The 25174-nt window shown below is 37.2% G+C and overlaps 1 protein-coding gene across 3 annotated transcripts in view; it reads right to left on the bottom strand.

Annotated features, from left to right (window-relative positions):
- Scn9a (sodium voltage-gated channel alpha subunit 9) overlaps positions 1–25174 on the bottom strand; it is an 83290-nt gene that overhangs the window by 54377 nt on the left and 3739 nt on the right. For 2 of the 3 annotated variants that reach the window (XM_048345300.1, XM_048345302.1), the window contains exons 2-9: positions 16769–16887; positions 16341–16430; positions 15701–15829; positions 14081–14172; positions 12881–13093; positions 5113–5176; positions 3655–3796; positions 679–885 (exon numbers count right to left, since the gene is read on the bottom strand). In XM_048345300.1, the coding sequence (XP_048201257.1) occupies positions 679–885; positions 3655–3796; positions 5113–5176; positions 12881–13093; positions 14081–14172; positions 15701–15829; positions 16341–16430; positions 16769–16887 (1056 nt within the window). Of the gene's footprint in view, positions 1–678; positions 886–3654; positions 3797–5112; positions 5177–12880; positions 13094–13870; positions 13963–14080; positions 14173–15700; positions 15830–16340; positions 16431–16768; positions 16888–25174 lie in introns of all 3 variants that reach the window. The other variant, XM_048345301.1, reaches the window with a different exon arrangement.

The following is a 25174-nucleotide window of genomic DNA, read 5'->3' as shown; positions in this document are numbered from 1 at the left end:
GGTCTTCCGCACTGCTTGTAATCATGCATTTCAATTTCTCTACATCACAGATTATCATTCTCCCTTAAGAATATTAGATTCTGTGAGGATATTTAACTGGATTGAATCAACAAATAAATTAAGGACTTTTGCAGTATAGTTGAAATTATGTTTCAGTTAGTTTGAGATTCCTCAGCTTTTCTACTGAAGTGCCCTTCGGAGAAAGGTTAGAGATGACTCTTCAATGACATGTGACTTATTCTTTATTACCACCACCATCATTATGACTTTCTTAGTTTTCAGGTTTAATTCCTAAGAAAATTCCCATTAACAAAATTTGATGCCCACATTGCTATCTTCTCCATAGTTTATCTTTTAACTGTAAAATTAGAATTGTTTCCTTTAATCCACTATGTAAATTTATGACTCCCAGAAAATGAATCATTTGTATTTTGGACCTCTGTGTAATCAATCCCCTCTCTACATACTGAGGTGTGGGGAATGACAAGTTTACAACAGGCTCAGAATATGGTATAGACAGCTGTAGATGAATACAAGGAAGGCATCAATTCTAGCTTAATCCAGGACTGGTTCCTTAATTGAAGAGAATCTGGGAAAGGCTGAGCATATAGCCCAGGGCTTCTGTTCTACCCTTTGCTTTTCTACCTACAGGAACAATTTTAAATCAAATAGCAGTACCTCTGCTTCTTCTTGTTCTTTTTTGAGCCGATCTAACATCTGCTGAAATTCTATCTCTTTCTGTTTAGCTTCTTCAATGTTTGCCTGGTTCTGTTCTTCATAGGCCATGGCCACCACAGCCAGGATCAAGTTGATCAGGTAAAAGGAACCCAGGAAAATGACCACCACAAAGAAGATCATGTAGGATTTGCCGGCAGCACGCAGAGTCTAGAGAAAAAAATGGAAGTCATTTCTATTTTTATAATAGAAAAGTTTTTTCGTAAACTCTGTGAGAATGTTATATTTGACATGGAGACATTGACTATTTTGTATTAACTTACAAAATAAAAATATAAGAGAGTATATTTAAATATTCATGGCAAACAATCAGAATTAAAACACATTTTAGTACAATGAATATAGCAATTAGTAGGTCACTATGTATAATAGATTAATTATGTTTTTCTTATAGTCCTAAAATTATTAGTAAAATTTGCTCATATGATCTTTAAAAATTATGAATTATTATCTGTGGAATTTTTACTTGAAGAAATGCTTCTTCTTCCTCCTCCTCCTCCTCCTCCTCCTCCTCCTCCTCCTCCTCCTCCTCCTCCTCCTCCTCCTCCTCCTCCTCCTCCTCCTCCTCCTCTTCTTCTTCTTCTTCTTCTTCTTCTTCTTCTTCTTTTTAATCTTCTTCTCCTTCTTTGTCTTTGTCTTCTTCCTCTTCATCTTCTTTCTGCTTTTTCTGCCTCCTCTGCTTCTGCTTCTCCTTTTGCTAGTCCTTGGGGCTTGAAATCTGGGCCTCGGCACTGTCGAGGACTTCATTTGCTGAAGGTGAGCACTCTCTCACATGAGCCACAGGACCACTTCGACATTTTTAAGAGTCTCAATGAGTTTCCTACTGGACTGACTTCAAACCATGATCCTCAGCTCTCAGCCTCCTGAGTATCTAGGACTACAGGTGTGAGCCACATGCACTCAGCTAAAATGCTTTCATAGCATAAAATATTAATTGTTTTTAATTTAACATAAGACAGTAGCCTTATTGAGTGAATTTATTCCTATCATAAGTACTTATTTTAATAACATTCTCATTAATAATTTTAAAATGCAATGTATCTTTCAACATCCATTGCTTTTTAAATTTCTTTTGCAGTATTGGGGTTTGAACTGAGTGCCTCACATGTCAGAAGCAGGTGCTCTACCACTTAAGTCACTCTGCCAGCCCCTAAGGCATTGCAATTTATATTTAAAAATGGATCCAAAATAGTATCAACAAATTTTAAAACAAAATCTTTCTCCAATCTCTGATGCCTAGCTGCCCAATCCCTTCTACTATCAATTTGTTGTTACTAATTTCTTTTTTTTTTTTTGTAATACATTTCTGTAGTGGAATTGATAGGTCCTAAGTACATTCATTTTAATTTTCATTGGAATTCCTGCATTACATTGTGCAACAGGAATTTCAGTGTTACTTTTTAGTCGTTAACAGGCACATCTTTGAAAGCCTACCTCAGTTAGAATGTGTCTCATTTTTTGATCTCCCTTTAAATCCTGTTTGATCTTTGTTATACTGAATGGTGAAACATTATACATAAGTCACATTTCAGTTTGTATTTTTCTAATTGTGGAAGCTCAGGTCCTTTTTGCCTTATCATCACAATTGAAGCTTGGTTCCCTGAGGAAGCCTGGGAGGCTGAGGCGGAGGACTGCTGGAGGACAGGCACTTAAGGAAGCCTGGACCAAGTAGTGTCACCCCATTCTCAGCCACCTCCCAAGTCATTTGTGTTGCTTTTCTTTCTTATAATGTTCATGTTGTTTTAACATTCACTTATACTACTCTCAAACATGAAGTAAATATATAAACAGACCAAAAGAAACATCTGTAGAAATTATGAGGCAAGTGATTCGTTGTTATTTGTGATAACAGAAAAAAAATCATTTCAGTCCTTTCGGGATTGCTAAGAATACATCACAACTTCAAGCTGGAGAGTGAAATGTGAATGAAAAATTACAGCTTGAGAGACTGAGATTATAAATTGAGAGATAGTTCTTCGGCCATGAGAGTCTAGCTCAAGAAGCAATTGACTAAAGAGGAAGTTTTAGAGAAGAAATATTTTTTTTAAAACTTATAATATATAGTCTTTATAAGGCAATTCATTGTGACATTTCCTCATATGTATTTACTGACCCCAAACTCATCCCCACTATCAGTCTTTCCACTTCCCTAACTGCTTTTAGAAACAATTTTCATTGAGTTTCAATGTCCTATTTGAATATGTGTACATAAAGTACTTAGACCACATTTAACTCTAGTTTCTTCATCTCTCTTCATTTGTCATTTTGCCTACCACCCACCACCCAACAAAACCTGTTTCATATTTGGCCATTCATTTTCAAGTATATACTAAAGAAGTAGTTTTTCCTTGGGATTTCACATGCATATATTATTGAACTTTAATCATGTCAACCCTCTCTTGTGTTCTCTTTTTCAGTCCCTCCTATCTCACTATTATTCAGCAGCTTCAGTGAGTTTTTTTTATTATACTATCTTCATATATAAAACCAATATAATTCAATATCATTCACCTTCTATCATTAAGGAAATGAATTGAGTCATTGTAAAAAGGAGGTCAAAGAAAAAATCATGGGAGCCCATGAAAAAAGGAGAAGCTAATGCATTCAGCACACCTCAAATATATGAGGAAACTGGAGTGTTAGTAGCATGAGAGAACATTACAGGTTGTTTTCTCTTACTTCCCTTGAACCCCATAGGATGATATATTGAGGAAGAGGACTGACCTAGAGGTCAAACATCCTAGAAAAGGATAAGAGATTTATGTATGACACAAGATGTATCCATTCCAATCATAGTCATAAATAATAGAGTTTTCTATATTTTCAACTGAATGAAAGAACATTTATTTACAAGGCTGGAAAATGATATGCACCAGGTACTTATATCATTCATACATGCATGCTTCTCCTGGCACTCACCTGTTGGTAAAGGTTTTCCCAGTAATCTTGAGTCATCAGTCGAAACAAGGCCAAAAAGGCCCAGCTGAAAGTGTCAAAGCTGGTGTAGCCATAATCAGGGTTTCTGCCAGCCTTCACACAAGTGTAGCCCTCTGGACACTGACTACACATAGAAAAGAACATTACAGCTCAGCAGGCCTTCAGGAGGCAAAGTAAAAAGTTCCATAAAAACATTACAATATCAAGGCTCCTCTTACTGGGGTACAGTGTTGAATAATGTCTAAGATCACATGATCGGGAGTCAGGAAGAAATGGGTTGAAATCCCAGTTTATTATTTGCTTAGTTGGTGACCTTCTCCAGTTGCTTAAAGGTACTGTCCTTTCCCTTTTTGAAATCAGGATTATAGTACTTAACTCACAATGATAATATTGGTATGAAATTTAGATAAGAGAATGTATATTGATCCCTTAGGCTATTTCCTGCACATAGAAAAGCACTGTATAAATGATAGATGGGATTAGCAGCAGCATCAACATCATCACTGTCAAAACTTAGAAACCTCTCCCAGATCATGAACAATAGTTCATGGATCAGCTGGATTTGAGGTGAAGTCCTCTACAAAGATGGCTTCTCCAAATACCATTTCTCAGAGCAAATTAGAGCCAACAATAGTCAAAATATAACATTTGTGAAAGTTCATACAGATTTGTAGTTTTAGGACTTCTATCCCACCCCCTGAAATTGATGCACTGGTTCCCATGATACCATTGCATAAGTGCAGTGCATTATATAAATACAGTGTTATAAGGGTTGGGTTGAGAAACAGTAACATTTTTTCATTTGATGTTATGTTCCCAATGTCCCCAGTCTGCTGCAAAACAAAGCTAATATGAGGCTAAAAATGGAAGGATATATGAATAAACATGAAATTCTTAACAGTAATCTTTACCCAAGCATGAGGAGTCAAAAACTCTGTTCTCAGTTACCTATGAGGCATATATTGTTGGAAAATAAGTTGGACTTTGACACAAAAAGACAAATTGATTTTTTTTTTTTTTTTGGCCAGTCCTGGGCCTTGGACTCAGGGCCTGAGTACTGTCCCTGGCTTCTTCCCGCTCAAGGCTAGCACTCTGCCACTTGAGCCACAGCGCCGCTTCTGGCCATTTTCTGTATATGTGGTGCTGGGGAATCAAACCTAGGGCCTCGTGTATCCGAGGCAGGCACTCTTGCCACTAGGCTATATCCCCTGCCCCGACAAATTGATTTTATTACGTGTATTTCCAGTAAGAAGAAGTGCTGGCCCAAAGTTCTAATCAGCATGTTGTTTTTACATTCACTTATACTACTTTCAAGGATGAAGTAAATATATAAACAGACCAAAAGAAACATCTGTAGAAATTATGAGGCAAGTGATTCGTTGTTATTTGTGATAACAGAAAAAAATTGCATCTTTAGATGTTTAGGAAAAGTTTACATACCCTGAGTCTGTGCTGAAACCACAAAGGAGAGCATCTTTGGATCCCTCCAGGTAATAAAAATATTCTGTTTAGGAAGAATTTGAAGAATATAGCATTACAGAATGTAGGATTTAAAATTAATACAGAATGTAAAGTAATAAATACAGACACATAGGTTTATCCAGGCCTTGTCCCAGGTAAAGAGACTGAACTTATGTGTTCTTTTTTCATATACTATTCATTAAATACTGATGGGCAACTTCTCATAGGCCAGATAGTGAAGTTAATAACAAACAAGATTGCTAATTTTGTGAAGCTTCCTTTATGTCTGATGAAAGTAGGGGTTGGAGGTAGAGAAAAATAGTCCTCGAGTAGATATTTGAATACACTAGGACATTTCAGACTGATTACTTTTGGTATGGACATTAAATATTCCCTATGATAGTCATGTGTCAGAAACTTGTTCTCAATTAAGTATTCACAGGTGGGGCCTATGGAAAGTGATTAGATCACGAATGCTCTAATGTGATAAATAGATTAATCCATTTGTGGATTCATTATTAGGCTATAAATAAATTATGGAAAATTTAGAAGACAGAAATCAGAGGGAGAACATAGGTCAGATATCTTAAAACATTAGATTTTCTTAAAATACCAGGGAATCCAACCACTTCCTGCTTATAAACATCAAGTTTATCAGGGTTATATACTTGGATATGCATTTGTTATTCCTTTCCTCCATCTCTGACCAATCACTTCACAATTTATGTCAAAATCCAGTTATCATTTCTTATCTATGTACTTAAATATTCAGTATTCTACTTTTTATCTCCACTTGAAAATCTCAAAGATATATCCATTTTAGCTGGTTAATGGTTACTTTCTCCTATTCTTTCCCCTATTTCTTTCACTAACTTCTGCCACCAATCCGGTTACTTTACCTAGAGACTAAGAAGTCATTCTTTTTGTCTTATTATTGTCAAAGTGATGTACAGAGAGGTAACAGTTTCATACGTTAGGCATTGGGTACATTTCCTGTACTGTTGGTTACCTCCTCCCTCATTCCCCCCTCCCCGCCTCCCCCTTACCCTCTTCCCCATGGGTTGTTCAGTTGGTTTACACCAAACAGTTTGCAAGTACTGCTTTTGTTGTCGTTTGTCTTTTTATCCTTTGTATCTCGATTTTGGTATTCCCTTTTACTTTCCTAGTTCTAATATCAGTATATACAGTTTCCAATGTACTCAGATAAGATACAGTGATAGTGCAGGTACAACCACAGGAAAGGGATACAAGAGGATCATCAACAATAGAAGCTACGGTTTCACATGGCATGTTGAAAGTAATTACAACAATGATATAACACTCGTTTCCATAACATGGAGCACAATTTTTCATAGCTAAAATATGGAACCAACTCAGATGCCCCTCAGTAGTCCAATGGATCAGGAAAATGTGGTACATATACACAATGGCATTTTATGCCTCTATCAGAAAGAATGACATTGCCCCATTCGTAAGGAAATGGAAGGACTTGGAAAAAATTTTACTAAGTAAAGTGTGCCAGACCCAAAGAAACATGGATTCTATGGTCTTCCTCACAGGGAATAATTAGCACAGGCTTAGGCTAGTCACAGCAGAGGATCAAAAGAGCCTAATAGCTATGGCCCTATGAATGCATAAGAATGCTAAGTGAAATGAACTCCATGTTAAGAAGTCATCTTTATATACTGTATCACTCCAGAAAAAACACATGATTATGGAATTACTGTGCATACATCTGCCAATCTACAATGGCTGTAATAAGATAGTTTACATTTGCCTGCTTTCTACTGTTTACCTGAAATTAAGGTCATTAAGAATTAATAATTTTCATATATATCCTGTCTACCCATATATATATATATATACATATATATGTAAAACTACAATTGTTATAAATAAGAAAAAAAGCTGTATGCAAATTTGTGAAGAAGGTAATTCCTTCTCCTCCAACTCTTTTTTTTTCTCCTTCTCTTTCTTTATTCCTCCTTCTTACCTCCTTCTTTCACCTTCCTGTTCCTCCTCTTCCTTCCCTTCTCTCCCCCTCTTCTTCTCCCTTCTCTTTGCAATGAAGTCTCAGTGTGTTTCCCAAATAAGTGTTGTACTTGTAACCTACAACTTCAGCCCCCTAAACAGCTGGAATTGTAGTCATCATTTAATTAGGCTGTGATGTGATGTTGAGTGTTAAATAAAGAAAACTCTAAAGTATGGAAATTCTTGGCTCTGCAAAGAAATAAAGACTGTACTCTGTATTCTGAAGTGGTTAAATTTCAAATTAAGAAAGAGGAGAACTGTGGGACATATAGCTGAAGGCACATAAGAACGTCATAGAAGTTATGTGAAAAACAACTTCTGTGAAAAATTTTATGTGTGACCAAGGAGACTAAGACTAGAAAGGAATTGTTTTTCTAACAACTGAACATTCACATCAAAGTACACTGATTAAAATCTAAAATTTGGTCCTCTCTGTTAAAACATAGGTTTCTTGAAATTTTCACTTGTTCTTAAGACATTTGAGGTCTGTAGGTGTGGCTCAGGTGGTAGAACACCAGCCTTCCAAACCTAAGGGCCAGAGTTCAAATATGAGCTTTTGTTTCCTTTGAACCAAATAGTTTTTTGATTTAACAATATAATGCCTTGTGTTTCATGTTGTTTCTTTTTATCATAGTTTTTAATATAATTTGCAGCTACTTGACTTCTTGAAATCCTGAGTGTTAGGTTTGGGCACATGCACTACCACATTAGTTTCTTGTCTTGATTACCTTTTCGATGACTTTAGAAAATGGAAGGCAGGAGGAAACAAACAGTACAAGAAATGTACCCACGGCCTAATATAATATTTCTACAACTATATGAATCTCTGCATTTGCCTACAAATTTTTATCACCCTAAGTGAATAGCTATTTTTCAAATTACCTGTTATACCTGTTATCCTGTATAATCAAATTTTGAAAATTTGATATTTTTGACAAACTTCTCAAATTCTAGATTAAATATTTCTCCTGACCCAAAGATAATTTTTGAACGTTTAGATGGGCCTATTAACCAGCTCAAAAGCATAATACCTTCCTTTACAAAAATAAATACATTAGACTTGTGGTGGTTCCTCACACCTGTAATCCTAGGTACCCAAGAGGCTGAGATCTGAGGATAGCAGTTTGAAGCTGGCCCAGGGAAGAAAAGTACCCCCCCCCCCATCTCCACTCAAAAACTGGAAGTGGCACTGTGACTCAATTAGTAGACTGCTAGCCTTGACAGCAAAGAGGCTCAGGGACAGCACCTAGACCCTGAGTTCCAGCCCTACAACAGACAAAAAAAAAAAAAAAAGGAATAAATACATTAATGGGAGAGAATGAGGCAAGGGGTGACAATGATCAAGATGCAGTCTACTCATCTACTCATAAACTGACATGTTAAACTGAAACTTCTGTGTATATCTACTTAAAGATAATAAAAATATTAAAAAATAAACATTGAACTAATTGAGTATAATTAATTAAAATACAATAACTGACATTAAATAATCAGTAATGATAAAAATTTGAGTTATGTTTTTGTGGATGTTTTATTATTAATGTTAGTTTCAGAAATTGTATAAAAGTTCCTAGAAATCTGAGCATTACTTGTCCTATTAATTATACATGGTCAGAATTCTTGAACTATAAAGAAAAATTGAAGTATTTTCTTTTACAAACTAACAACAGAACTTCACATTAAATAGACATAAATAGATATTTTGGCAGATTTTCATGCAAGTTAGCCAGTATTGTTGAGAACTGTTAAAGAATGTAATTTGATTTGAATCAGATGATCTTAACTTATGCCACAAACATTGTTGTGTGCTAGCTTAGAGAAATAAATGTACTAAATGTATGGTGTAAATTCCATGTTAATTGTGGAAGATTTCCCTTCCTGGGTCTTCCTAAGTTCCCCAAATTTCTATTCTTATAAAATCTTTACTCTTCTACTCATCCTCAGTAGATAAAATGAAAAGTGAGAAGAAAACAGATACCTGAGACTACTATAAAATCAATAAGTTGGTTTACAGCCTCTGTGTAGCTGGTCAAGCCCATAAATTCTAATAGGCAACAAAATACTAAGGTTATACACCTCTGGCAGCTGTTGCATCACTTCAGCATTTACAGATGTATTTCATTCCATTTTCATTTGCAATGCATGCTTTCTGGGAGTATAAAAACTTTGCTGTGGAGGAAGGCCAATAAGTGCTAAAATAGCAGTTAAACTTCTTCATTGGAAAATGTGTTTCCTTTATATATAAAACAATCACTATGTATCTCCAGTTACAGAAGTATTCATTCATCCCTGCAATGTTTGTCATTGCTAAAATATGGAACCAACTTAGATGGCCCCTCAGTAGATAAGTGGATCAAGAAAATGTGGTATATATACACAATGGAATTCTATGTGTCTATCAGAAAGAATGACTTTGCCCACATTAGTAAGAAAATGGAAGGACTTGGAAAAATTATATTAAGTAAAGTGAGCCAGACCCAAAGAAACACAGACTCTATGGTTTCCCTCATTGGGAATAATTAGTATATGTCTAGGGTAGTCCTAGCAGAAGATTAAAATAGCTCAATGGCTATGTCCATGTGAACATATAAGATAATGCTAAGTGAAACAAATTCCAAGTTATGGAAACAAGTGGTATGTCATTGTTGTTATTTTCAACATATTATGTGAAATTACGCCCTTTTTTGTTTGTTTTTCTTTCTCATATTTTTACCCCTGATATCACTGTAACTGATTTTAGTAATCTGTGTATTGTATATACGTATATTGGAACTAAGGAAGGGAAAGAGAATACCAAAATCAAGAGACAAAGGATAAAAAGACAATCCAATGCAATAGCAATACACATAAAACTATACGGTGTAAACCAACTGTACAACTCTTGTGGGGTAGAGGAAAATGGGAGGGGTGAGGCCAGGGAAAATGAGGGAGGAGGTAACAAGTTGCATAAGAAAGGTACTCACTGCCTCACATATGAAATTGTAAACCCTCTATACATCACTTTAACAATAAAGAAATGAAAAAAAGAAGTATTCATTTCACCAAAAAAGTCATAACACAATTAAGCAAGGTATTATATACACAGTGGCACTATGGCAAATAAATTTACCTCTGATAGTATAACCTTTCATAAGAGAACACTGGGAGAAGCATATGTATTTGGTGCCCTTATAAACTCTGACATGACTCAACAGTACAAGGCTTAATGTGTTATTCCAGACTGTATTTTCACCAGTCAAAAAGTCTTTCTTTCCTTTCTTGTTTTTTTTTCTTTGCCAATCCTGGGACTTGAACTCAGGGCCTGGGCACTGTCCCTGAGCTTCTTTTGCTCAAGGCTAGCACTCTACCACTTGAGCCACAGCACTGCGTCTAGCTTTTTTTGTTTATGTGGCACTGAGGAATTGAACCCAGGGCTTAATGCATGCTAGGCAAGCACTTTACCTCTAAAGCATCTTCTCAGCCCCCCAAATGACCCACAAAATAATAAACACCAGATTATTTATGAATCTAGAAGCTATTGTGTCTTTTGGACACAATGATAGCAAAAGATTGCCCTTCACAATATTAGAAGGGCCTGGACAAAGCATACTCACACCTATATGCCAGTAAAATTTCATGATCTCAAACATTGGATGTGAATTTCTCAACCTAAGAGAACCTATCTAGACTTGTGATGCTATAAAGTCATCAGGGATTTGAAGGTAAAATTGGACCTCAAATTTTTCTCCTCAGAGGCAAATGGCCTCCTACAGATGATGGCTTGATCAATCAAAACTTTTCTCTGGTGTTAGCATGAAAACTTTGTTCCCTTCCTTTTTCCTCTGTTTCCTTTTATGCTTATGTTTGGCAAGATAATGTTAAAAGTAGATTTAATAAACAATGTGTCCTGTCTGTAGTCTCTCAATGTTGAACGTATCATGTCAAACCAAATCCTTACATGATTTGCAGAGATTCTCTAGTTCAGCCTATAAATATGATACTCCAAATGAGATCACTTGTTTGAATTGCATATCCTGTCCTTTTTTAGACTCAAGTACTCAGATTGCCTGCTCAAATATAAGAATGTGCTGTACTCGTAGTCAAGGATTTAAAGATAAAATATACCAGAAATTGAATAAAGAAAGTAAATAAGAAAGATAATCTCTCCAACCAGGAAAAATCCAATATCAGAATCTTTGATAAATGTTATTAATAGTTTCCTGCAAGAGACACTAGTATACAGGCACCCCACAAGGAGCAGCAGTCTATTGTATTCATCCCTTCAGGGAATATTTTTCTCTATATAGAATTGAACAATATAATGCTTATTTTAGTCATGTAGATGGTCAATTTCCTGTCTCAATGAGAGGAAAATAATGAGCCTTTGTGAATTATGGATTCTAATATCCTACTGTCAATTCATATTGCAAACTTCATATTGGTCAACAATCTCTTAATTTGCACTATGGGATACTCCTTTCCTAGCTTGGCATAAATGCAAATGTAGTTAAGACAAAAAGTCAGTATTAAACATTAACTACTATAGGTAGCATGAGGATCTGAGTTCAAGCCTCATTAACACAATTAAAAAATAACAGCTCCAGAAACTAGATATAAGGAAGTGAAAACACTAAGTTCCTAACTAAGTGGCAGTAATAAGCATATTTTACTTATGCACTTTTACTTTTCTTGTTTATGTCTTTTGTTATCTTTCAAATATTTTTACTTACAAATTTTCACTGAGTTGGTTGTTTACTTCTGTTTTGCTCAGTGGGTGGGACAGGATGCATTTAGTTAAAAAATAATGTGTGTTGCTCTTCACTATGTAAGAGGAATCCTCCTACTTGTTATCTGACTCCCTTTAGGAACTAATATATATGTTGAAATATTTTCTTGTCTCACTATTCTTGGATCAGATTATTAAGGTTTGTCTGTTTGTATGGGTAACATCACTCATACATATTCCATGTGTTAGAAAAGGAGTAGAAATCTGATGTTATTTTCACTAGCATTCAACACCTCCTGTGAAAAACACCATATGGAGGTAATTAATAACAGAACATAGTTCATTATTTACTTAAGATACTCTAACATACACTTTTGACTTAAGCAGACTGCTGAGACTGAATGCCGATTACGTCTTGTTGTACCTAAGGAACTAGGTTAAAATTTGATGGGGTACCATCAATCTATATTGAAAGAAACCATCAGAAATAGCTGTTAAATTTATCATTTTAAGGATAATGCTGATAAGGCAGAGTAAACTTCCTTGCTTTATACCAGCTAAATAATATGCCAGGAAATATACATTAATATTTATCATTAATACTGTCATGTTAGTAAGTTAACAAGGTATTCGTTATAGATATAATCTAAATTTAAAATACAGTTATGATATAATCTCATATATTACATTACATAAGCATTAGTATGACTTACATATTAAAATTACAACATATGATATTTATAATATTCCATATAGTTAAATATAATTGCTAATTATTATTTCTCCCTAGCAAAACTATTAAACTATTCCATGTTCCTATTAACAAATCTACAAAGCTTAGAACAAGGTAGACTCATAAAATTCATTTGTGGTGTGTTAAAAATTAACAGTGGCAAATTGCATATTCAAACAACTTTTAAATGATTAAAAAGAAAGCAACCTTTCCTTGGTAGAAGAGAACAATTTTTTTGGATTACTTCAACCTTTTTATAACTACAGACTTATTCTTACTTCTTAGTTCATCTTCACTCTCTGTACTATTCAAGATACTTTCTAATGTTTCATTATTTTCAAGGTTATTCCGGAAACATTTATGCTTCAAGTTGCCCATGAAGAGCTGCAGCCCAATGAGAGCAAACACGCTCAGACAGAACACAGTGAGGATCATGACGTCTGAGAGCTTCTTTACTGACTGGATCAGGGCCCCCACAATGGTCTTCAGGCCTGAAATGGAGAAAAAAAGGAATCATAACAAGAGCATAATCACAGATTCCACATGACAATCAAAAGCAACGTACAGGCTTCCCTTAGAATGCATGCATTATGTCAAGTCGGTGACGGTATTATAGCAACATAAATCATAAAATCCTACTATCTTAATAGTGTGGATTTGCCATTGTATGTTTATTTTTATACATTACAGCAAAGGATTTAAAATTGTAAAATATCTGCAAAGAATATTCAGATCATCAAATGAATAATATAGTTACTCAAATATGACCCATATTTATTTGTAAACATAATTTTTATTTCTAATTCAGTAAATTCTTCCGAGACAAACTGTTTGTCTACAATGGCTCCAAAACAAATTATGAAACAAAACAGCAGCACATAGTAATAGTTTATAATGAGCCAATTTCAAGTAAAGAATGGTTTGTTGAGAAAAGACATAATATAATGTGTCATGCAATACTCCCATGCTGTTGTTTCTTACTGATTTTCTTAACTACATGAGAATAGGTTAAAAATAACTGAAATTTTCCATTCTGGATTAAGCAAGTAGAAAATGAGCCTTGAAACAGAAGGGAAAATTTCAAGTAGAGATGTAAGCCATATGGTCATCCTCCTCCAAGGCCATGCAATTGATTAAACTCAGAGGCTGACTTTTAGTCATGATTGTCATAAAGAAATAACAGATATGAAGTTTGACTAAAATGTACAATTTAAAAAAATTTATTCCAAAAGATCAAAGTCAGCCCTTGTGTTTAACTCCTCTCTCACCTGGAATGACTGAAATTGTTTTCAATGCCCGGAGAACTCTGAATGTTCTCAACGCTGAGACATTGCCCAGGTCCACAAACTCTGTCACATATCTGTAATAGGGGAGTTTTACACAAATACAGTGATAACACACGCACAAACAAACAAAGAACAACTCCCAAACAGTTGGAGTTTTTAGTGGCCTAGTGCTCCACACCAATTTCTTCTTACCTGGGATTACAGAAATAGTTTTCAAAGCTCTCAAGACTCTGAAAGTTCGAAGAGCTGAAACATTGCCTAGGTTTACAAATTCTGTTAAATACCTGTAGAATTAAATCAGAGTTATTCAGAATTTAGATAGATTCTATGATACTTACCTGTGCCTTTAGTAAAGGTATTTTCTATATTAGGAAAATATTTTTAAATATATAGTTATGCATGTCATTTTTATTTCTATCCAAACTTAATTTTCTTTTTTTTTTACAGTGAGTTTTTATTTATTTATTTATTTATTTTGGCCAGTCCTGGGCTTGGACTCAGGGCCTGAGCACTGTCCCTGGCTTCTTTTTGCTCAAGGCTAGTACTCGGCCACTTAAGCCACAGCGCCACTTCTGGCTGTTTTCTATATATGTGGTGCTGGGGAATCGAACCCAGGGCTTCAGGTATACGAGGCAAGCACTGTTGCCACTAGGCCTTATTCCCAGCCCCAAACTTAATTTTCATTGATTTGACTTATTTGAAATGAGCAAAACACAAATATTGTAATGTGTTTAATAAACTCAGATGGGTAAATAAACAGTCAATTCCTAGACCCTCAAACTTGTGGTCATATACATTTTTGATCTCCCATAAAACAATGAAAAATGTATGATAAATAAAAGAAGCTAAATGTTAAAAACTTCATAGTGTATAATTCTATTCAAATGAAATATCCAGAATGGGCAAATTGATAGAAAGGAAAGCACATTGGTTTCTAAGGGGCTGGAATGGAATGGAATGGAGGTGGTTGGGTGTCTTTCTGGAGTGATGAAAGTATTCTCAGAGTAGAGAGTGGTCATGAATATATTAGAAAACAACGAATTCTGTATTTCAAAGGTGTAAACTTCATGGTCCATAAGTTTTACAATAGAAAAAAGAGAACCACAATATGAATAACTTTAAAAAATCTTCTTACTAGAAACAAGTATACTGAACTGTAATAATGCATATGACCTCAAAATGAGGTACCTAAATGAGGTATCTAAATGGTCCTAATAAATATAAAATTCTTTCAAAATAGAAAATGTCAATAAGAAAATTTGCCTCTAGTTTTGAAATTTAAAAAAAATTTCTGAAAAAAGATCATTGACAATAGAATAACATTAAGATGCATTTAAGCAGAGTATATATATCAGTGTATGTTGAGCATATATATCAATGCATAATTGAATAACAGCTCCTACAAAATACTTACTTCCATGTTTTAATACGTTATTAATTGTAGAATGGCACAAGTTTCATAGAAAGAATACTATGCTTTGATCTAAAACTCTTGAGCTTTTGGGTTTCTGTGTGTTTCTTGAAGATTTTAAGTTTTCAAATAAGAACTTAGAAAAAGTGTGACCCTATCTGGCACTGTGTAGATAGAAGGCAAATGATCATACTTGATGTAAGGTATCTTTGAGTGGCAAATACCCTTTCAGAGATATTTCATATTTTCCTACAAATGATTAACTGTGGCACAGATTTCATTGTTCTTTAAAACAGATCTATTATATACAGGAAATAAAAGAGAGCCTCATGACTGCTCTTAACAGAATAATGTTCTGATATTTTCATAAATTTGAAATTTCAATATAACAGACTACTTACGCAAAAACAATGACGACAAAATCCAGCCAGTTCCATGGGTCACGAAGGAAAGTGAACTCTCCTACACAGAAGCCTCTTGCAAGAATTTTTACAAGTGATTCAAAAGTATATATTCCAGTAAAAGTGTACCTAAGCACAAGAACCCATTTGGGTGTTAGAAAAGAATACATCCTTGTGAAAATCTTACTTTCTCTGATTACCCAAAGGAAGACATCTATGACAAAGCACTATTGGTTTAGAGACTTTCTCCAACTATTAGAAAGTAGGGCAATAAAATTTTTCTGGGAAATGTTACATGTGACAAACAGTCCAAGAAAATAGAGGTACTTTAAGTAACTAAAGAACATAGGCAATGGATCTACGTGGAAAATCCTAGATTGCTCATAACAAAGAGCTTAATAATAAAGCAGTGACTCTGATGAGTTTGAAGACATTGCAGCATCTAATTACTCTAACTTACTGCCAGTGAGTTACTATAACAGAGGCATAAAACAAACAACAACAAAGTTGAAAGAAAAGAACATATTTGACATGGAAAGATACCCACCACAATATTTATAGATTCAGCTTACATCCTGGCAGGAAAATGGGTGAATAAAGATTGCCTAAAACTGTATTGAATGTAGTGGTATTCACTTACTCTACATTTTTGGTCCATTCCGGAAGCTGACTCCAGGTCATAAAAATGCAGTTGGTGAGAATAGTGCACATGATAAGCATGCTGAACAGAGTGGCAGAATCAAGGAACATGATGGACTGAGAGACTGAGAAAGGAACTTTGTTATAGAGGAAGATGACACTCAAGGAAATGCCAATACTTTTTAAGAAAAATAATCTAAATGAGTTTAGAAATTACTTTTTCTCTGTCTTTTTAAAGAAAAATAGCGCATCCTAAAATATTAATAATGGTATTTATCCCATCTCTGTGATGCACACCAGTTTATATTGGAATTGTCCAGCCCAAACCAGGGTCTTTAAAAGAGAAAAAATAACTCCTTTTATACACAAACAGAGTAGCAAAATCTACATCTCAAACCATCATTTCAGGTAGCATGTCGAAAAGGATATGAGTGTACTAAAATTTTAATAGATATTCTTCTTAGAGGGTTGAAGGGAGATAGTATATACAAAGCAGGTGTGGCATTGAAGCGGAAGATTGCCTTCCCTTTGTTCAACACTATAAAAGTCTGTGGGAGAAAAAATAAGACAAGATGTAATGAGAATCCAGAAAATCAGTCTTGCACATTAGTATCAGCAGTTTCACATTAAAGCCTCGGTGACACTGGACTTAGAAATGGGGTTCTATCACTATTAACACAGCTGTCAATGTTTGCTTGCCCAGTGGGCCTCACATCTATTTCTTTTCATTAAATTAAGAATTAAGATACTTATAGCATACATCTAAGAACTTGAAAATATAGTTTCATCTTTACCATATTTCCTCAAAGGTAACAATAACCAGTAACCACTGAAATTCATTTCATTTTCATTATTAGCAAACTGAATAGGACCTATATATATATATATTTGAGTTTTATCACAACAGCTTGAGAATTGTATTATTTTCTGAGAACTATGATAGAAATGAGTTTTTTAAAAAACGACTTTCATAAATTACATGAATGCCAGAGTAGGAAGAACTTTTCCAACCATTTTGAAATGCTCATCTTCCTTGACTTAGTTGTAATATAAATAGTAGCTGAAACAATATGAAACATGATTGTTATTATTCATGAGTTTGAAATTCTGCTAGGAATCATTATGCGGCACATGATAAGCCAAGCTCAAAAGGACAAATATTACATGGCTTTGTTCTAATGTAGAGTCTAGATCTAATAAATAATAATAATTATTATTGTTATAAATTACATAATTGATAAAAGGAAAGTATTTGGGGAAAATCCATGGGAGGGAAGAAGGGAAGGGGAGAGTGTGACTGATGGTGAATGTGATCAAACTATTTTACATATATGTATGAAAGCAGCATCACTAAACCCACTAAGGACTATTAAAGGGACAATGGGGCTGAAAAAGTAATATAAATAGAATTTGATCAAATATACTATATATGTTTGTACATTTCCCAGCACAACCCCTTATTACAACCAATTTATGTTAATAAAATTTAAAGAAATAAAACAAAGCAGCAAATAAATAGTAGAATCCCAAAAATATTTTTCAAAACACCAAAGGCATTGGGTTAGTAATTGGCTTAGAAAGAACAAGTTAAAATTCTTGCCTTATTTTTCTGCAGCTGGAAGGCAAATTCCTATTGTAATCTACAAGACACAAACTTGATGGTTCTTTTGCTTAATCTAAGTTTTATACAAGGTTATGAATAGGCTTTTGGCAATGAACATATTTCACCAAACTGAGGAGACAAGTTCATGGCTCTTGCCCTTTATTTGAGCAGGGCTTTGTTCATTCAAGGAAACAAACCATATTTATTCTTTTCAAATCTCTTATTTTCCTATTTCCTTTCTCTATACCAGTTATGCCAGAACATAATTTGAAGTCAAATCTACTTTGACATTGAAAGTTTGTTTTCAAATTAATGCCCAGTCCTTGAGTACTAATGTTTTTCATTAAATCTTAGCAAATTTCTTTTTTAAAGTCATTTATTCTTTCATTCTACAAGTATTTAGTAGCAAATATGTTATAGTAAGAAAGAAAGAATAGACTCTTAAGTAGTATGAAAATCATATTATGACAAGCAAGATCAATTTTCCATGTAACTGTAACTTAGAAAAATAAAATAAAAATGGTAAATTTCTGCTGACACTTATAATCCTAGGTACTCAAAAGGCTGAGATATGAGGATGGCAGTTTGAAGCCAGACCGGGAAAGGCAAGTCTCTGTAAGACTCTTTTCTCCAATTAAACAATCAAAAACAAAAAGTGGCACTGAGGCTCAAGTGGTAGATTATTAGCCTTAAGTACAAAAGGGCTCAGGGACAGCAACCAGGCACCAAGTTCAAGCCACTCCAACTGACCAAAAAAAAAAGGGGGGGGGGAGGTGGCTGATGTCTTAGAATCAAGGTTCAAAGCTAGCTCAGGCAAGACAGTTGTTGAGACTATTTCCAATGAACCACCAAGAAGTAGGAAGTCAAGCAGTGGCTCAACTGGTAGAGTGCTACTCTTGGGCAACAAACCTCAGGAATAGCCCCCAGACCTTGTTTGAGTTTAAACCCCAGGTCTGGCACAGAACACACACACACACACACACACACACACACACACACACACCCTACACACAAGTAGAATGAGTTTCATATTTTAAATGAGGCATTTGTATTAAAATCGAAAGACTTGGAAAACAAAAAGGAGCAAAAAAGAAGAGCTGAAAACCTACACAGAGCCAGAGAACCTACGGGGCATCTTCCCCCCACCAGCTGACCCTGGCCCGAACAGGGCCAGGCGGGGAAAGGGGACCCGGCGATTGGCAGACCTACTGCTGGGAGCACAGAGTCCAGACACCGGGACTTCACGGACACCAGGGAGAGTGCGGACCAATACACACGGCGACGGTGGTGACGGGAAGTTCGGGTCCACACTGGGAAGAGACGTAAATGGCTGGGGAACCCAGGGGTGCAGAAGGGGAGAGCCGGGGATGCCACCACAACCTTTCGCCACACCTGAAGGACCAAGGGCGGCGCGGGACACACACACAATCCAGAACCAGTGAGTCCCCCATTACCCCCTCCCCCAACGGGAGATCAGCTATCAGAGACTCAAACCCTACAAAGAAGCTAGATCTCCCTCCCTCCTCCTCCCCACCCCGAGGGAACAAAGAACCCCCAAATCAGGCAGGAAGCTCCCATCAGGCTCTGGGAAGTCACAGTAGTTTAGCAGGGGAAGGGTGGAGCAGCCCCAAGGCCGCCCAGGAACCGGAACTGGCCGAAACAGCCCTGCCCCCTTCCCAACAGGGGCTGAGGGGATGGCCGGCAGTGCAAGCCCCACCCAAGGCTCCTGGACCTCAAAGACCTTTACATCTAAAATCACAGGCACTGGTGGGCAATACCAGCATGGCAGGGACACCTGGGCCTGATCACGCCCCCACCCCCTCACAGCGGAGGCGCAGTCTGAGGGCGCTAACCCATGCCTGGACCATTGATCCCACTGGGCCCCACATATACTGTCCCCCACATCGGACTCGCAGGAGGGCGCAAGCACAACCCAACAACCCAGGGCTCGCTCTGGTAGGCGTACCCTGCTCAGGTGGATGGGGCCACAGCGGCAGCGCCCGTTGTAGTGGGCGCACAGCGCAGAGGTGGATGGGGCCCCAGCAACAGCGCCCACTCTGGTAGGCGGACCCTGCTCTGGTGGGCGGGCCACAGCGGCAGCCCCCGCTCTGGTAGGTGCGCCTACACAGGAGGGCAGAGTCTCCATTGGCCTGTGCCCACTCAGTTTGGTGCATTTCACACAAGTGGGTGGGCCGTACCCCAACAACACCGGCCTTGGAGCGGTCCACATAGGAAGATGAACTGCCTGAGAGGTGAGCTCCTCTGACCAAGATACAGAGTGGAAAAAAGAACCAAAGAAGAGATAAGCCTCCACACCACGCTGAGTTAGCGACCAACAAACCCCCAACAAGGGCATGCTAGGGTCAGCACAGCACAGTGGCAGGACACTGTCCTGCAGAGAAAGACACAGAACCTACTGGCCCCCAAGTGCAGGGAGAGTGACCACCTCAGCAACAACCGAGAAGGTCACGCTCACCCATTGGGAAGCAAGGTCCAACAACCAAACCCAAACCCAGAGCCAGGACACCAGGGCACAAGGCTCCCACTGACAGACCAGCGGGAGCCAGCACAAAACCAAACCAGGGGAGCCACACACAGATCACCAGATGCACAAATCACAAAGAAATATAACACAGTTCAGTTCATCAAAGGGCAAGCCAACTCGCCAGCTCCAAAAAGCAGCACGACTGAAGAGGAGATGGAGAATAAAAAAGCAAATAAGGCCATGTTAACAGAAATGATGGAAAACATGAGAAACAAAATCAGAAAACAATTCCAGGAGTTTAGAGTGGAAGTCTTGAAGGACATCCAGGAAGCCAAAAAAGAAATGGAAGCAAAAATGGATACAATACAAACCTCCGTTAAAGAAGACCTTAACAACCTGAGAAGTGAAATGCATGAAAAAATAGATTTAAAATACAACTCTTTAAAGGAAGAAATTTCCATGATCAGAGCTGATCTGACAACACTAAATAGCTCTCTGACATCCATAAACTCCGCAATCGAATCCACAGCACAAAGAATTGACCATATGGAATCCAGAATCGCTCTCTTGGACGATGAAGCAGCTGACAACAACCAGAAAATTACCACACTTCAAGAAACGGTGAAGCTTCAGGGCAGAAATCCAGGAACTAATGGACAAAGACAAGAGATATAATCTGCGCATAATTGGAATAGAAGAAGGAGCCGAGTACCAGAGCAGAGGCTTCATCATATTTTCAATAAAGTTATTGCAGAAAACTTCCCCAATCCCACAAGGGACCCCATCCAGGTAACTAAAGCCTATAGGACACCTGGGAGCCAGACCCCAGAAAAGCCACCCCAAGGCACATAATATTCAAGACTTCAGATCTCAAGAATAAAGAGCAAATTCTGAATGCAGCCAAAACAAAGAAAGAAATTTTCTACAATGGGAAGAGGATCCGAATAACAGCAGACCTCTCCACACAAACCTACCAAGCACGAAGTGAGTGGAAGAACACCATCCAAGTTCTACAGATCAACAATATGCAACCTAGGATTAAATATCCAGCGAAATTGGAGTTCACATTCGAAGGGAAAACCAGATCTTTCCACACCAAAGAGGATCTAAAGGAGTATGTGAATAAAAAACCAGCCCTACAGCGAATTCTAAGAGGGAATCCCACCCAACAGAGATCGTACAGGACATACAGACAGAAACAGAAACAGAAAGAGCAGCTCACTAAAGACAAGGAAAAAAAAAGAAGAGGAAAAAAACAGCCCAACAAGAAAATGGAAGGAGAAAAAACACTTTTATCCTTGATGTCTTTGAATATAAATGGTATAAACTCTCCGCTAAAGAGGAGCAGACTGGCAGAATGGATCTGCAAACAAAAAGTTGGCATCTGTTGTCTACAAAAGACCCACCTTACAGCAAGGGACAAAAACAGGCTCTGAATGAAAGGATGGAGCAAGATCTTCCAAGCAAATGAACCTACCAAAACGGCAGGTGTAGCCATCCTGATCTCAGACAAGCAGGACTTTTCATTAAAATCAACTCAAAAATACAAAGAAGGTCACTACATTTTAATACGAGAAAAAATCCAGAATCAAGACATCATGGTGATAAATGTATACTCACCGAACAAAAGAGGCCCCACATATGTCAAGCAAATTCTCACAGAATTACAGAACAAGATAGATGCAAACAATCATAGTGGGAGACTTAAATACCCAACTCTCTGCAACAGACAGATCCAGCACCCAGAGGATCAGCAAGGGACCTGAGGACCTAAGTAACACCATATCCCAAATGGATCTGACAGATCTATACAGAATTTTCCCCCTACAGAGACCCAATACACATTCTTCTCAGCAGCACATGGATCATATTCCAAAATAGACCAGGTCATAGCCCACACAAAGAACCTCAGCAAATACAAAAGTATTGACGTCATCCCACGTATTATATCTGATCACAGTGGATTAAAGGTAACCCTCAATAACAACGGTTACAACAGAGGCTATACACATTCTTGGAGGCTAAACCCCACACTGTTATCCAACACATGGGCCACAGACCAAATTAAAGATGAAATCAACGAATTCATAAACCACAGTGACAATGAAAATACATCACAAAGAAACCTATGGACACAGCTAAGGCAGTACTGAGGGGCAAGATCATTGCCCTCAGCACTCACATGAAAAGAATGGAAGCAGAGCAGGTGAATAACCTCCCAATGAAACTAAAACAACTGGAACAGGAAATGACCGAATCTAAAATGACTAGGAGGAGAGAGATCACAAAGATTAAAGAAGAGATAAATCTGATTGAAAATAGAAAGACCATTCAAAAAATACATAAGAATAAAAGCTGGTTCTTTGAGAAAATAAATAAAATTGACAGACCCCTAGTAAGACTTACAAAAAAAAAGAAGAGAAGAGACTCATATATGTAAAATCAGGGACTCCACTGGAAAAATTACAAGTACACACGATATTCAAACAATCATAAGGAGCTATTTCCAGAACCTCTATTCAGTAAAAAACAATAATTTTACAGAAATGGATCAATTCTTAGAGAAGTACAAACTGCCCAAACTGAACCAAGAAGAAATAAATCAACTAAATAAACCAATAACTTAGAGTGAGATACAGGGGGTAATCAAGAACCTCCCAACAGGGGCTGGGGATATGGCCTAGTGGCAAGAGTGCCTGCCTCGGATACACGAGGCCCTAGGTTCAATTCCCCAGCACCACATATACAGAAAACGGCCAGAAGCGGCGCTGTGGCTCAAGTGGCAGAGTGCTAGCCTTGAGCGGGAAGAAGCCAGGGACAGTGCTCAGGCCCTGAGTCCAAGGCCCAGGACTGGCCAAAAAAAAAAAAAAAAAAAAAAGAACCTCCCAACAAAGAAAAGCCCAGGCCCAGATGGATTCACCAACGAATTCTACAAAACTTTTAGTGATGAGCTAATAACAATACTCCTCAAACTCTTCCGCGAAATAGAAACAGAGGGAGAAATCCCAAACTTATTCTATGAAGCTAATATCATACTCATTCCCAAAGGAGGCAAAGACCCAACGAAAAGAACTACAGACCAATATCATTAATGAACACAGACGTAAAGCTCCTCAATAAAATATTAGCTAACAGGATCCAGAAACTGATCAAGAAAATCATACATCATGACCAAGTAGGCTTCATCTCACAGTCACAAGGATGGTTCAACATCCGTAAATCAATCAACGTAATTCACCACATAAACAGAACTAAAATTCAAGAATCACATTGTTATCTCAGTCGATGCCCAAAAAGCCTTTGACAAAATACAACATCCATACTTATTAAAAGCTTTGGAGAGAACAGGAATAGATGGAACATTCCTCAAAACAATAAAAGCCATATACAACAGACCAACTGCTAACATCATATTAAATGGAGAGAAACTTAAATCATTCTCCCTAAACTCATGAACAAGACAAGGATGCCCACTTTCCCCACTTCTTTTCTACATAGTGCTGGAATCCCTAGCCATAGCAATAAGGCAATAGGAGGACATCAAAGTGATCCACATCGGCAAGGAAGAATTCAAGTTATCCCTGTTCGCAGACGACATGATCTTATATGTGAAGGACCCAAAAAACTCAGTCCCCAAACTCCTACACCTAATAAACCATTTTGGCAAAGTAGCAGTATACAACATCAATCCACAAAAGTCAGCAGCTCTTCTGTACACCAGCCATATACAAACAGAAAAGGAAATTATGGAAACAATTCCATTTACAGTAGCCAAAAAAAAAAAAAAAAAAGAATAAAGTACCTAGGGATCAACTTAAACAAGGAGGTGACAGACCTATTTAATGAAAACTATAAAAATCTAATAAGGGAAATCAAAGAAGACACAAGGAGATGGAAAGACCACCCATGCTCATGGGTAGGCAGAATCAATATAGTGAAAATGGCCATATTGCCCAAATTGTTATACAAATTCAATGCAATCTCTATCAAAATCCCAGCCACATTCTTCACTGAAATAGAGAAACCAATGCATAAATTCATATGGAACAGCAAAAGACCTAGAATAGCCAAAGCAAATCTAGGCAAAAAAAGCAGTGCAGGAATATCACAATACCAGACTTCAAGCTCTATTACACGGCCATAATAACAAAAACAGCCTGGTATTGGTATAAAAACAGATCGGAAGACCAATGGATTAGAATTGAAGACCCAGAAATAAAACCGCACTCTTACAGCCAACTGATATTCGACAAAGGAGCTAAAGACATACAATGGAATAAACATAACCTCTTCAACTACTGGTGCTGGGAGAACTGGGCAGCCATATGCAGAAAACTCAAAGTAGACCCAAGCCTATCACCATGCACCAAGATCAACTCAAAATGGATCAAGGACCTCAATATCAGACCTGAATCCTTGAAACTACTGAAGGACAGAGTAGGAAAGATGGTAGAACTTATAGGCACAGGAAGGAACTTCCTGAATAGAGTCCCAGGGGCACAACCGATAAATGGGACTACTACAATTTAAAAAGTTTCTGCACAGCTAAGGTCATAGCCACCAAAATAGAAAGACAGCCAACGATATGGGAAAGGATATTTACCAGCACAGCAACAGACCAAGGCCTGATATCGGTCATCTACAGAGAACTCAAGAAACTAAGCCCCTCCAAGCCCAATAAACCTATTAGGAAATGGGCAAAAGAGCTAAAGAGAGACTTCACAAGAGAAGATATAAAAATGGCAAA

This window comes from Perognathus longimembris, chromosome 4 (genome assembly GCF_023159225.1).
Source record: "Perognathus longimembris pacificus isolate PPM17 chromosome 4, ASM2315922v1, whole genome shotgun sequence".
In the NCBI taxonomy this organism is placed as follows: domain Eukaryota; kingdom Metazoa; phylum Chordata; class Mammalia; order Rodentia; family Heteromyidae; genus Perognathus; species Perognathus longimembris.
Note: the sequence above shows the minus strand (reverse complement) of the source record. Positions and strands in the feature narration are given on the sequence as shown.